Raw genomic sequence first — 15,646 nt, 5'->3', positions numbered from 1 at the left:
TATAAAAAAATATCAGTTTGCTTTGATATAAACTTTGTTGCTTTCGTGGTTTCAAATCCTCCATTCCAGCATCTGTTTGTCCTCTTAAAATCAAAACCAAATACTCAACAGAACGTTACTCAAAGATACGGTGTAAATAAACTGTCTGGAGGTGCAGACTTTTATTTTTTGTGTTAATTAAGCTTAGTTTTTTCTGATGTTTATAAAATAAATGTATATTATGTAGGGTCTTTTATTCATTAAAAAAAGCTTTGGAGGATTTATACTTAACCTAAGTTTACTCATAAACTTTACATAAACAGCATCTTACAATATTTAAATACAACTTTATTTAAATATTTAGTAACAACATCCTGTTGGACTACATGAGCTGGCGACGGTCAAACCAATACATCTTTTATTACCAAAGAAAACACTGTCTCAGTTTATTCCATCATCGACCCAACATGTGTCTCTCAGTGACAGAGAGGCCAAAGAGTGTGAAGATCTTTAACCATCATGACAGATGCATTAATATTTTAGCAACATAAGTCATCCTCTTTGCTTCTTAACACTACTGCTCCAGTCTGGTCAAAATTGGATTCTGCTCCACACTATGAGATACATATCAGTAATGTCTTACTGTACTAATATCATGCAATTTTTGGAGCTGCAGTAATCACTTTAAAACAGCCCCTAGGACAACCTCAGAATACAAAAGTTGGAATTGGTTTTCAGAACAGATGAGCATTCATGTCGTCTTCTCTGTGTTTGCGGGGAGGTGGGGGAGGTTCGTCTTCTCCCGTGTCTTGTTTGTCCTTTTCCGCCTCCACCCAACTCTGTGGAACAATCATCTTCTTTGGGCCAAAGGGAGGTGGACCCAACAGGGCTTCAATGTCATCATAGTTCACCACCTCACGCTCCAACAGGGCACTGGCCAACTGCAGACAGACCCAACATAGACTAGCTTCATCAGCAAGAGGCCACAGTCTAAATGCACAACAGGGGATGATCCGAGAAGAACAACTGACCTTTGTCAACTTGTTTCTGTTGTCCAGTAGCAGCTTCTCTGTGTGCCTGTAAGCGCGAGCGATCAGCATCTTAGCCTCCTGTAACAGAAGAAAATGCAACTACAATCATCACTGCACGTTGAAATTAATATTCCAGGCTAACGTTTAGCATTATGGCGCAGGACGACCCACATGGTCCATCTGTTGCTGTAGACCCTGGCTGAAAGGACGACGTCCAGCAGCTCCCTGCTCCTCTGTCTCTGGGAACGAGACCTGGCCGACACTGTCGCACATGCCGTACTGCTTTATCATAGAGTAAGCCACGCGTGTGACTTTATGCAAGTCGTCCTGAGCTCCTGGGAAGACAGCATGCATAGAACAATCCCTGGTTACAGCTTAAAGCATTGTAGTACACAGGATGTGGAGGAAAGTAGTGCAATCTACTGTATGTTTGAAAATAAACAATCTGTGTTCATATCAATTACAAACAATAAAAAAGGTGAGGAATCTAGGCAGTAAAAAGCTATAAACACATTTCTTGACATCAACACAATTCAGTGAAATAGGTGGTACATTCTGAAGGTGAAGTCAGTCACTAGCCATCAAATGGACTTTACCTGTTGTGACTTTGTTGAAGGTGATGGCCTCAGCAGCTCGTCCTCCCAGAGCCATACACATGCGCTCAAACAGCTGCTCCTTGGTGAGCAGGTACTGCTCGCGAGGTATGATCTGGGCGAATCCCAGGGCTGCATTAGTCCGTGGGGCAATGGACACCTGAGACCACAAGATACAGAACACACTGTTTGCTGCTGTTCCCACCACTGTAGATCAGCCTTCAGTGTTCCTAACACAGGGTAGGTCACTGACTGGGCAGGTTAAAGGCATCATAGAGCAGACAGAGGGGTGTCTCACCTTCATGACTGCCTCTGTGTGCTCCAGTAGCCAGCCCACCAAGGCATGTCCCGACTCATGGAAGGCAACCACCCTCCGCTCCTCCTTAGACACAATTTTGCCTTCCTTTACACTTCCTGGAAATGCAAACACACAACTGTCAGCCTTTTCCATGATGGTAACAGCGGCATCACTACAGGCATTTTTCTGTTGACAAAGCGTTTGGATGACTGTACCCGCTAATACCCTCTCTACTGCATATTCAAAGTTGAAGGTATCGATGGACTTGTGCCCCTCTCTGGCAGCGTGCAGAGCCGCTTCATTACAGATGTTGGCGATGTCTGCACCTGTTGACGAAAACGGAATTGGCATCAGAGATTTTACAATCTCCAACTTAGACGGTGTTAAGAGTTGGTCCAAAATTCAAATATGAACGAATGTCCCAGGGGTCCTAAAGGTTTCCTTCATCCCTCACTATCAAATAAGTAAATGTTTATATACCACTGAAGCCTGGAGTGAGCTCAGCCAGCTGCAGAGAGTAGACATGAGCTGGTTGCGTCAGCTTCAGAATTTTCAGATGCTGCTCAAAGATCTCCTTCCTCTCCTGGAAAACAGTTCAACAATTAATAAACTAGATTCTGAAAAACATACTCTAAAATTCTTAAATAGTTAACATGAATCTGAATGTTTCTAGTTTGCAGGTGAAGGATAAGGTGCAATCTAAAAATAAATTTTGTAATAATTCAGCTTAACAAGACTGTTAATGAAGTTATCGGCTTTGTGGGGCTCAAATGTGATTACCTGCAGTGTGGGAAGATCTATGAAGATGTGCCTGTCCAGCCTGCCTGGTCTCATGAGAGCATTATCTAAGATATCTGCTCTGTTTGTGGAAGCAAGAACAATGACATGGTCGGTCGTTCCCATTCCTACGAAAGAACAAGTTTTTAAAGTGGAAAGGGATAAAGGGAATTAGGTCCGTTTCTGATCACAGCTAACAAAAATCCTAACTTTCACTCACCGTCCATCTCTACCAGCAGCTGGTTGAGGGTTTGTTCCTCTTCGGTATTGGAGAAACCAGACATGTTGGTGGAGCGTTTCTTCCCCACGGCATCAATCTCATCAATGTAGACGATGCACGGTGCCCGGGCACGAGCTTCTTTGAAGAGACTCCTGACCCTGGCAGCACCCAGGCCTACAAGCAAACACAACTCACACGTCTAGACATTTACCAATTCAGAAAAAAAATATAAACACTATCTGCCCTCATTAATTACATACCCCCGATGACCTCCACAAATTCAGACCCAGCCATAGCCAGAAAGGGCACCTGGGCCTCAGTGGCTACAGCCTTAGCCAGCAGGGTCTTTCCACAACCTGGAGGTCCAAGCAGCAATACACCCTTGGGAACTTTGGCTCCCAGCTGGAGGTATCGCTCTGGACTCTAAAAACAGCTCACATCAGGTCAGTTTGGATGTAATTGCAAGTGAACAAGTACCAATGTCCAAGCACAACATAAATTACTTGAGGCTCATTTCTTACCTTGAGGTAGTCAACAAATTCCTTCACTTCCATCTTGGCCTCATACATTCCCGCTACATCTTTGAAACTCACGCCTTTCCCCGATTTGCCGTCCACAATGGTGAACTTGGCCATCTTCAGCTGATTCTGTTAAATATGTGGTAACTTGCAATCAATGTGCTATTAAAATTAACGGCCACAACAACAACAACAACAACAGTAATTATTACCATGCCAATTCATTGTGGTGTCACTCACAAAAGCACTGAAGCCTCCTCCTCTGCCAGCCATGCCTATCAGTCGAAAGACATACCAGAGAATAGCCACACCGATAGCAGCCATGCCCAGAGAATAGACTGCACTGCAAAAAGAGAAGAAATAGAAAAAAAATTATCACTTAATATTTTTAAATCTTTGTTAGAGGAATGATCCAACACAAGTTAACTGTTGTGTTGTGTGATTGTCCAACCCTTTTGGCCTGTAACACACCCTATTTCTTTATAATTGCTCATTAACAGGAACCTTGTGGACGTATTTCTAAGTTCAAGGAAAGGTCACATTCGTACTTTCCAAAGAAACCAGTGCGTTTGTAGGACACTGGTATCCTGTCCTTAGTGTCAATATTCAGCTCTTCTTCTGCAGCTCTCAGCTTCTCCTCAAATTTGTCAATGTTAGCGACCTGCATTCTGTACATTAGTGCCAGCCTCTGCAAGGCAAAAGAAATTTAACAAAAAGAGACGTTAGACTGCACAACCACTGTGAAGGTGCTGATGCTAATGGCGTGTTTAAATTAATACATACAGGTCTTCCGAAGATCACTGCTCCAGGGTGGAGATAGATTTCCACAATGTCACTCTCAGCAACCACTTGCACACGCGACACCTCTCCTTTGGCCAGCATCTCATGGACAAAGTCATTCCAAGAGATGTTACCACCGCTGCTGGTAATGGAGTTTAACAGAGTCATCATCACTGCTATGATGAAGAGGGTTCGCAGGCGCTCCCGGTACACCATATCTTCTAGCTCACGACGTTTCTTCTCCTCTAAAATGAGGAAGGAGATTATATATATAAAAAAATGAGAAATTTAAAAAGAAGCCAAATGCCAAGCAGCTGATACAATTTATTACTTACCTTCATCTTCTCCTGGAGCTTTTCCCTTTGGTCCATTACTTTTATTGTTTTTCTCCTGTTTGGGCTGAGAGGTACTGAAGAAGTCTGCCACTCCTGCAATTAGTGTTTTTCACCATAAATGACATTAAATAAAATGTTTAAATGTATATGATAATACTAATAATATAAATAATAATAAGAAGAAGAATGAACAAACGGTTTACCTAATAGATTTGCCAAACCAACAGGATTCCTCAGTAGGTGATTCTTGATTAACTCCTTATTAATTCCTATCATGCCAGAACCCAAAGGTCTATAGAGAAGACTCTGTTATCAGAATAGAACAGGGAAATGAAAACTATCGCCACAGTTTGAACAATAAATGTAACTAAATACACAATCTGGAAATTGACTGTTTGTACATGCGTATTCTTATTGTTTGTTTACCTCTATGAGTTTGTGTGGCTGACTTGTATGTGTCCGCTCCGATCTCGTAACACAATCACATCTGGACAACACATTTTTGACATGTATCGGCTTATTGACTGATATTTGACAGTTCCGCCTGGATAATGTAAACAATAACGCATTGCTGTGTTTTCTACAGAGAGCGCGGTGCAGCATACACAAAGCGGACATAGCGCCGGTTACGACTGACTGTAGTACACTAACTGTACAGCCAAAATGTCATAGCGATCACTATTCGATTATCCCTGTTTACATCTGCCGACGATTGGAGCTAGCTTGATTGCTACGTTACACAACAGAGACGCGGACTGATCAAAAACTCCTGTTCGCAGAAGAGAAACAAAAACAACAATGTATTTACTCTAAAGTCCAAGATTTAGTTGCTATAATTTTACGAAGAGATACAGGTTATGATAAAGGTTAGCAAATGTCGAAGGCCTTCAAAACAAAAATCTTTGCTTTGAACTTCAAACTTTAAACTTCAACCTTTCTACTGGTTATTCAAGGACCTACTAGCTGCGTCTACGTTTGCGCATACGCATATCATGACACACAATAATCAGAATCAGACTCGCTTTAGCCAAGTTTGCTAGGGACAACCAAGGAATTGTAGGTGGTCTGACTCCGTCTTTGTTCCCTCACGGAAATAACACAATTATGTACAGTTTTAAAAATAGTTTCAAAAAAAAAAAAAAAAACTGTGACTTACTATGTGACATTCAAACGTGGTTTGAAAGCGGCATCAATCAATGACCTGCAACCTACACGTCTAAAGACATAATATCTCATGCAGTAAACAGCAATTTCCATTCGCGATGTTTACATTGCTGTTGAATTCTGCTTTTGCAGCTAACATTGAAACCGTCCAGTGCAGTAACGTAAATCCCTGTTAAAACTAGTACATATTCACATGATCTAGCCACATTAAAATACAACTAAAATATAGGAAAATATACATGCACAGTATATTGATTGTATACATAATTATACACGTGATCCATTTACGCATATACACAATACATATGACTATAAATAGTACAATTGTTAAAAAAAGATGATTATTTAGCAACATGTTGTTGAAGGACACACAAAATGTAGTAAGCAAATATTTTAATTCAATTTTATAGGTTGAAGTCGCAGAAAAAAGTAAATAAATATCTTGCCCCAAACTGTAGGCTGATATTGTACTATTGAACCAGCAGAGTGCGCTACGAGATAAGATGGTTGAAGTTCTTTATTTACCGTGTTTATATTGGTCCATTTCGATTTTATAATCTAAAATCATATGCAGGAGTCTTGTAGTCAGGTGTGAGACAGCGACTATCAAAAGAACTATCTGATTTTTTCAAAGGATCGCGGGGTTATGTTATTAAGAAGGCCAATAGCCTGTAGAGTTTCGTTCCGAATAATCTGTTCTGTGATGCCGAGATCCTTCTCTTTACTTATAGGAGCGCCAGTGAGTGACATCATCTTATGAAGCCTTTGATCGTGCCACCATAACATGCAGATTAAATGCCCTCATTTCCCTGTTGTAAATAATCAGGATAATGCCACGAAAAGCGACGTTTACGGGTCAGTTTGAGTGACATATTTAATCGTCCAATGGGCGTAGAGACTTCGATCCAATGGGAGCCTTCGTTATATCCTGACGCGTTTCAGCTTCTTCTCGGGGGCGTCACGTTTACACACCGACACATTCCGCTTGCCTGCCAACCCTGTTTTTCCTCAAACCGACACTCTGCATCTGAGGTTGGATTGATGTATTAAAAACAGACATTACAGCTTCATACGTGCCGAAATACATCACGACTTCTGATACATGCAATTAAGCACTTACGACAAGAGTGTTAACAATGTATGGTATTTAAATAATAGTTTGTGCAACTGCATTATTTATAAGCTTTGCAGAATGCGTATATAATGTTATCTTACATTTTCAAATAAACAGCCAATATAAGTAGCAAAGTAAATAGCATAGGCGAATCTAATACCGAGATAAACAAGCGGCGAGGTATCTTAAGATGTGTAAAACGAATGCACCCAGTGGCTGTACTCCATTTTCATTTTCTGGGTCTTCCAACTGTATAATGGAGCGTGGTCTGTTGCGTTTGAAACTGAACTACGGTCAGCCACGCTGGAGCTTGTGTGTGTTCTGAAGCGGGAATAGAATTCTGTGTGGATCCAAAATGGCGTTAGTGCCGTCACCCACGGAAACGGTATCCGCCCACAGCGCTTGCGCCAATCAGGGAGGTCGTTTCATTACCGAAGCGTTTCCGTCCCCAGCGTTCACACACCAAAGTCAAGGGCCGCTCGAATACCGCTCGTATGGGTCGGCAGAGGATTTAACTGAAACTAAATATGGTATTTTGACGGTTTACGTCCACCTAAGCAAGCCTACCGTTACAAAGATGGACTGGTAAACGTTCGTAGTTTGTGGTGGAGATTAAACAGCTACGCTGTGAACGCGTTTTCCTGGATATTTTAGCATTTTTCTTTGGACGTCTGTTTGTTGCTCTACAGCTTTTAACAAGCTAGCGTTAGCCTCGAGTCTGCTAAGCTGCTTTGGAGCTGGGATGGTCGTCGCGAGTTTATGCGGATGTCTCCGGGACAGTCTATACTAAACCGAAGGCAACAAATGGGACCATCCAGCATTGGCCTGAAACATCGCGGCGTAGACTAAATATTTTAATTTTCTATAACTTTGTGAATTTTGGGAAATTTAGACAGAGGTAAGTGTTTATTTTAATGCTCCTTCGGTGCTAACACGCTAACAACAACAAACTGACTTGCTGTTCCCGTGGTTAAGTCCGGTTGCTGTGTGTTGCGACAAAGGTCAACAGGCAACGTTTCAATTTACTCAAATTCAGGCATGTGCTACAGTTATAATGATTTTAGTTTTCGTCGACAATGTCTTAATTTATTTTCCATTTATTAAACTAAGCTCGTAGTTTGTTTAGACTAGTTTGATTTTTTTGTTAATTTAAGGACCCTGTAAGTTGTTGTAGGAACCTTGTTTTAGCTGCTGCGAAACGTTGTTATTTTAAAAGTGAATTTACTTGTTTTGAGTAAGCTTGTAGTACTGCACACCCATATACATGCACGTAGCATAAAATGCATCAGGGTATGCATACCTACGTGCCTGTCACACGTATTCTCACGCTACAGAATATACAATGTGTTTAGATGAATGTAACGCTAATTCAATTTCAGGACTTGCATTTTACCGCACTAGTATTATTGAATTGATTTTTTTCAACAGTGCAGTCATACCAAGCAAATGTTGGCTTATTTTTGTTAATCACAAAGGCATTATTGTTACTTTGCAAGGCCAGTCTGTGTACTTGTTGTTAGGTGTTCACTGTATTTTCTTTCTCCTGTGAAGCACTGCATCTTGCCCATATGCTGCCTGTTCCAACACCACAGCAAAATGGATGTGCTACAATCTTGTTTACAAGGAAAGTGGTGAATTAGGTAGATGGAACTGAAACAAGTGAAGACAATTTATTGGGCTGTGTAATGCGGTTTTTGGAAAGGGAATCAGAAGTGCCCTCAGGCTGTCTGTGTTATGTTGAAGTGTCTGTGTAGTTAGTGGGCTACCTGTCACACTTACCTGCACTTTAGTGATGTGCCTTTTTTTTGTGGTAAATTTTATGTTTAAGCAATGCACAACATGGTGGGATATGAAGCGAACTGTAGAGAAGCGGGTTGTGAAGAAGAAGCTTTCCCTTTGGTGCAGTACTAGTGCTGAGAAAAACACTGCAGTGCCGCTAGTGGTGTTTTCTATAGCGATACTGAGTGTTTTAGCTCGTTGGGGCGTTCATGTTGACTACACTGCAGAGGCAGCGATGCGTAGCTCTGTCGACATGCATAGGTACTATTTGTCTTGGTGTGAAAGTATGATAAACCACATAGTGAATGGCAGTATCACTCCAACTCAGTTTTCCTTGTTTCTCACAACTCTTGAGGCTCAAACATCCACTTAGTCTGCACACAAGCTCAATGTGATCAGGCTTAGAGGTAAATGTTGCTAAAACATGGCACACCGGGGCTTTTAGTGTCACTGGCTATTACTGAGGATAACAGAAATGTAGAAAATTAAGCATTAGGCCTTTTGTAAAAACAAAATGGCGTGAACGTGACCGAACAAGATGTGATGTTTATGTTTGGGTGCCTCGACTGTAACAGTTGCTCAGGGCAGCCAGATGATTGCTATGACAATGTCCAGTGAGTCACTGTATTTTCCACTATGCACCAGTGTGTTTTGAGGTCGTTTAATCAAATAAAGGTAGAAGTAAAATCATGAAACTGAAACCAAAGATAATAAACGAAAGCAGATTCAAAATATAAATTGCAGAGGCCACTGCAGTTGCTTCACACCCTGCTAAGAAAATGAATAGGTTTGTTTTTCATAAGCCCAGTTAACTATATCGTCTTAAATCAAATAGAGTCCTGCAGGATATTTCTGCCTATCCATATAAAAGTGTTTTTTTGCTTTGCTTTTTTGCCAGTTTGGTAAAAGACAGTTAACAGTTGTTTTTGTGTATAAGATGCACATTTTCTATTACTGTGAGTTGGGCAATGAAACGTGGGTGATAACTGTATTGAAATACAGGAAAGATTGATGTAACAATAATAGGCCTCCATTTGTCTACATGAAAAAAAACAATAATAATGAGCATAGCACCACACCATTCCAGGCATTTGACTGAAATAGAATTGCAGACGTGTCAGCTTAAGCACAGCCAGAGACAAACATGATAATGTTTGAGATACTGAAGTCATGGACATCAGTGTGTTAGGAGTTGGAGGTAGATACAAGCAATTGAAAATGCAAGCGAAAGCTTGAGAGGTGGTTTTGCAAAGGATGCCCCACTAGACATGTCTCAAGGGACAAAATACGGTGCAAATGTTTATTTGCTAGCTAGTGCTCGTGTTTCCCCTAAAACAGCCAGTGTATCTCAATCACTAGTGTCTATTCTTAATTTTTTTTCATCATTAATTTTGACAAAAATAGAAAGGCAGTGATAACACAAATGTCAACTTTATTGTACATTGCAGAACCTTTGGTTTTATTTAGTAGTATTTTTCAGAAAACACATTTAACTGACACACAACTAGTTTTGTTTATACATTATCTTAGTGGTTGGTAATGGCAAGCACCAGTTGGTGCATTTTCAGCTCCTATGCCCTTTTATTAGTCGTTCAGTATAAAAATAATACTTGTAGGTGGCTGACACAGTATTCAGTACACCATGCAGCTTAATGCTTGAACATTACCAAGGAAACTTGAGATACAAACAGCAAAAAAAAAAACAATGAGTGTGTGTGTGTGGGGGGGGGGGGGGGGGTAGCTGAAACCCCATCACCCACTCTGCCTTCTGTCTATCCCCTCCCCCCTCTTGTGCTGAGAGTGTGGTCCTTTAAGGTAAACAAGAATGGCTACTCCTTTTTTGCCTCTCTAGTCTCAGTTTTTCAAATTTTTTCCCCCGTGTCTCGTGTTTCAGTTTCCTGTTCTTACTCCCTGTTCAAGTTGTGTAAATCTTTTATAGCTACTGTTCTACTGGTGCAATCTAAACAGATACTTAAATGGCACCTGAAGCCTTTTGAAAATCTGCCTAGTCCTTTGCCCCTTCTTCTATCCTTGAAGTGAAATGGAACAAAATGGCCGTCCCCAATCCTGCTGTTTCCCTTTGGGACTGTAGAGCTTCATTTCAGTATTTAGGAGGTCCTGTAGCTCGATGGTCTCTAACTCATTTTAGGTCTTGCTTCCTCTTCCTTCCTTGCATTACACAATCCCCCTCTGATGTGGAAGAGACTCGAAAAAACAAATTGCACTAAAGATAATTTTATTCTAGCATGCTGCTGTTTACAGACTTGGGTTTTGAACTTATTGATTGAATGTTGTATAAGGAATGTTTGTGCCCCTATTTTTACACCAATCATATATTCAACACTTCAGAAGAGGTGTTGGCTTCCAGTGGTCGCTTTTTTTGGCCTAAACTGGTTATCTGGGTTGCATATTGACATGTACGATTTCAAATGCTAAGAGCTAATGATTTCTTTCTTGCAAGGCATCTAAACATTTTTATCTTGAACTATAAACAGTAGTTTTTATGGATTTGCCTGTCAGTTAGGATTTGTGCAGTTTTTGATTTGAGTGAGGCCTACTTAAACTACATTTTAAATATTTTCACTCTTTAACTGCCCTGTAGGCACTCAGCCACAAGTTGCAGACCCTTTTGCTGAACTAAGCAATTTAATGTATTAATTCATCAATTAATAATTGTGTATTTTTTATCTCATTGTTTCTGTTGAGATCTTAGAAGAAGAAAAAGAAAAAAAAGAATGGATGCATGTCTTTGCTTCAACAAGCTCTAAACTTGAGTGGGCAATGCTGTACAAAAGTCTATCCTTCTGTCTGGGCAGGCACAATGTAGGCCTGGTGAAAATCTGTTGGTGAGCAGCATGGGATGTTATCATCAGCCAGGTCTGGGAGCGGCCTGTGTGATGTGTCCGTCTTGGCTCAGCTCTTCTGGTCTGCTCAGTCTGTCATCGGGAAAGAACACGAGACAGTGTTTTTCTCGTCTGGACTCATTTACCTTCCCTGTTTTTGCTCTTCAGTCTGTCAGAGCTATGCAAGCACTCATTGCAGACTGGGTAGTTTTCATTTTCAGTAGTGCACGGAGTGGGTTGTCCTGTAGGTAATTAAAAACACCTCCATTACTGGATTTGATTTCCAGAAAACCAGAAAGTCTGCTGCTTACGGAACCGTATGTTAGTGCTCTGTTTCCCACAGTGTTAACCTCTTGGTCTCTCTTTGTGTTTCCTGTCTGCTGTCAAATACAGGCTTGATACCAAGACTTATTCTTTAAACTCAGGGATTTATTGCCACCTTAAGAAGTTATAGTCTGTACTTACTACTGTTGTGTTGCATGTTTGCTATAACATTGTTTAAGCCTTCTTGTAGGCGTTTGTCGTTTTAATATCGGGCATAAGTTATAAATTGTGACAGAGATTAAGGGTAATAGGACAATGTGTTGGATGGGGGAGGGTAGAAGTGGTGTGGCCTGGCTGAATCTCAATCACCAAGACCCTTCAGCAGGGCTGGCCTTTTGATGGGCCAGCTGCAGCCATTCATCCATCCATTTACATTGAAATGCAACAACAGGAAGGGGGGAGGGGAGCACTGTGGGGAGATGGGTCTCTGCGCTTGTGTGGATGGGATGTGAATGAAAAGCAAAGGCATACCCTAATACCAAAGAGAAGAGGTCCGTCAGTTGGGGCCCCAAGCCCCTGCTCACCAGTACGTGTAGCCATACTTTGTTTTATGCCATCATGCTGTGGGGCAGGATGCTTGACACAAAGGATCTAAGCCCTTTTTGACCAGTACATGCATTTTTGCCATTCCGCTCCTTTTCGTCTTTATGGCCAGGCTGGCGGCTGTAAAGAGCACGTGATTTATCCCATGAACCACATAACGGCTCTGTGATGTTACACCTGTAACATCCTTTGCCATTGTCATACTCTGTGGGTAACAGCCTTCAGACAACCTATTTACTTTCAGGACTTTTTTTTTGAAGACTAAATGGGTTGTGGACTTCTGGTTATTAAGTCCTACTGTAGTAATTGCTGGTAGACTGGTCACAAATAAAAATGACACACTGGCCTGCTTTGCCTAAAGTACTGAGTTCACCCAGCTTCTCAGGACAGTTTGGATGTTTTTAGGAGGTGTGCCTGTAGCAATGATTAGAAGACACTTTGGGTACCTAATAATAAAATAGGTGATAGGACAGGACTAAGGTACCATACATATAAATCTGAAGGAACAGCTACTGACTGCCTTTGGTACACGTTGTGTCTTGGCTCTCCCAAATAACATCTCCAAATATAACCCTTCTCAACTGTAGCAACAATAATAATATTTGAACTTTATTGATCCCACATTGGGGAAATTAACCTCTGCATTTTTACCCATCCCCTAAGGGAAGCAAGCCCCTTCCGTTCCCCAAGCCACCGCTCTACCAACTGAGCCACCAAGCTTTCTTTCATTAATCCACTTATTTGAGCTGATCTATCATCATTTGCTGTCCTTGAGTAAACGTTTGTTGGCTATTACAGTTAGTTGTTGATTTCAACACCTAAAGGTTTGTCTAGTAATAATTTTGCCAAAACATTACACACTGTGTCAGCTATCAGTATCTACACATATTTGACTGACTGTATACTGTAACTTTAAGGGGTCGTCCTCCTGTATTGTGATTCTTAAAACAAACACAATATTTGGGCTAACGCTAGTGGATAAAACAGCGCTTTAGTACGTTTTTAGTAATTTTACGTGACACTGTTATTGCTTCAGTTTTTCATAGTGTTACTTTAGAGTTACCTGCTGGCAGAAAATGTAAAGATGACCCGTGGTTATACTGTTTAGTAACCAAATTGCCTTATGCTGCTAACGTTTACAGGCACAGTTGTGAATTGTTAAGTAGTCTCCGTTGTCATTAGCCAAGAAAGTATAAATCAATAATGTACTAATTTTTGAATGAACAAGTTAATTCACATCAAATGAAGAACTAGGTGGTAGCTACAGACAACAGAGGTGTGATGTTCTCTGGAGTAATAGAGGGTGGGTGACGACAAATGGTCCAAATTGTGTTTATGCAGTGGTTGTCCTGGGCTGCAACTCAAAGTCAACACTCTCACTTTTTGTAGTGAGATTTCATTTAGACATTTACAACTGCATTTATTCAGGCCACATTGCTTCAGGTGTCAGGATGTTTGTATTAGATTCATTTGCAGATAAAAAGACAACCCTGATTTTAATCGTGAAGATCTACTGACGTAGTTGCAGGAACAACCTCAATTTGATGCACCAGTTTGGCATTTTGTCAGAAAAATGCTAATACTTACTCAAGATGCTATCTTGCATACAATTGTTGGGGCAGTAGCAAAGAACCTCAGTCACAGCTTTGAATGACCATGGAAATTGTTGCATGTGTGTTCAAATACGTAGACTTCCCACAGCTACCTAAATCTAGATACCTGGTGTTTGTTGTCCTTGCTGTTTTCTCTGCCGTTATCTGTACATTAATCTGTGTCAATATGAATTCTGTTTATGTCGTCTGAAGGCAGGCTCCACACTGAATATCATATCCAGAGGAAGCTTTGTCACGTTGTTGATACTTACCATAAAATAAACCCTTTAACCACTTTTAAAAATAAATGTACACAAATCCTTTGTTGTTAGTCCTAGGAACAGTTCATTTTTTTAAAAATTCAAAAGGAACTGTACCACAACAAATACATTTTCTTACTTACATGACAAAATTAATGTAAACAATATATCAATGTTCATTGTATGTTATCATGTAGTGTCAGACTGTCAGTCAGCAGGAACTGGAAGTAACAGTGTCTGAAGATTCTCTCATAAAACAAGCCTGGTGTAGACATGATAATAAATAATAAATATAATAGTGGTTAAATTGATAAATGTAACTAGTTTAGAATAGCTAGCTATTTATTGCAATAAAGATATAGAAATAAGCTTCATGTTTAACCAGAGCGGCCAGCAGGGAATGGAAAATCACATCATGTTCAGTATGCTTGCATAGGGACTTTCCCTCCTGAATATGTGGCAGCACACAGCACTTCTTAAAGCTACAGGCCAGTATGTGTTTGACCCTTGAATTGAAGCTTGTACATCCACATTGTATCTGTGTGTCACACATTGTGAAGCTACTTCACTGGCTTATTTGTTTTGCCAAGAAAGGAAGCAATCTAAATGTGAAGTGGAAAATAGGAGAACAGGAAATACAGACGACATTTTAAGTTGGCCTGCAGCTACCAAAAATGTTTCCAGTGTTTTGCTGTTTGTCTGCCAAGGCTTGGAATAATCTCAGATCAGTGATTGGGTGACTGGAGTTAACCGCACACTGATCTTTAAAGTTCCTTTTGATACTGGAACCTTCTTCCCTATAAATACTCTGCCTTGTTTTTTTGCCCATCTGTGTGTTTGTGTGCCTGTGTCACTCATACTCCCCGCAGTGAATCTTTTTATAGAAGCAGCAGCCAGCAGTGTAATCTCTGGCGTGGATGTAGGACAGCCTTTTATTCCTTCTCATTACTTATGCAAAGCCAGTTCTCAGCCACAATCACTGCAATGCCTGTTTGAATGCAGGATTTTCTTAGAAAACGTGAACAGTTAAAGGATCCTTCCAATGTTTTGGTGATTTTGCACATGTACTAGAAATTGTTTAGAATTTCTTCTTGTCCTGTCTCTGAAGCAAGTTTTTTGGAGCTTCTCCATTTCCATATTAGTAGCGTATACAGTTGCTTGAACTTACAAAAATGCATTTTGATGTCATTTTTGCTGTTCTGTAGCTTAGCGCTACCTTCCTTTTAAGACACATTTCACATTGGTGTGGTCCCATTAAAGGATATAATGACTAAGATTTCAAATACCTAAGTGTAATAACATTTTAAACCATATCTGTCAGTAGTTGTTAGTTTTATTTGTTTTACTAATTCTTCACTGGAAGAAAATAACCTTTTTTTTACCAACTTTATTTAAAGTACCTATTTAATGTAACCAACCTTTTATCTAGTACAATCAGCAAAATCCTGTGTAGTTGTTAGAGCACCAGGACTAACATGAAAAGTCATGCCACAGTT

The 15,646-nt window shown here is 40.5% G+C and overlaps 2 protein-coding genes across 6 annotated transcripts in view; one reads left to right on the top strand and one right to left on the bottom strand.

Annotated features, from left to right (window-relative positions):
* Positions 1-306: 306 nt before the first annotated feature.
* On the bottom strand, positions 307-5,597 carry spg7 (SPG7 matrix AAA peptidase subunit, paraplegin). The gene is made up of 17 exons (XM_029144775.3): positions 4,958-5,597; positions 4,735-4,837; positions 4,532-4,624; positions 4,200-4,441; positions 3,965-4,104; positions 3,657-3,759; positions 3,420-3,545; positions 3,159-3,321; positions 2,899-3,072; positions 2,682-2,806; positions 2,382-2,484; positions 2,117-2,227; positions 1,902-2,017; positions 1,607-1,763; positions 1,182-1,345; positions 1,011-1,088; positions 307-920 (listed from the first exon to the last, which is right to left on the bottom strand). Exons 1-17 carry the CDS (start codon positions 5,147-5,149, stop codon positions 714-716), a joined length of 2,397 nt encoding a protein of 798 aa, XP_029000608.1. The 5' UTR covers positions 5,150-5,597; the 3' UTR covers positions 307-713.
* A 1,662-nt stretch (positions 5,598-7,259) lies between these two features.
* The window catches only part of ankrd11 (ankyrin repeat domain 11), a 70,821-nt gene continuing 62,434 nt past the window's right edge, over positions 7,260-15,646 (top strand). For all 5 annotated transcript variants that reach the window (XM_029144864.3, XM_055507618.1, XM_029144865.3 and 2 more), the window contains exon 1: positions 7,260-7,707. The gene's annotated coding sequence lies outside the window, so the exon portion shown is untranslated. The remainder of the gene's footprint in view (positions 7,708-15,646) is intronic.

The sequence above is a fragment of the Betta splendens genome, chromosome 3 (assembly GCF_900634795.4).
Source record: "Betta splendens chromosome 3, fBetSpl5.4, whole genome shotgun sequence".
Taxonomy (NCBI): Eukaryota; Metazoa; Chordata; class Actinopteri; order Anabantiformes; family Osphronemidae; genus Betta; species Betta splendens.
This window is presented reverse-complemented; position numbering and strand designations above follow the sequence as displayed.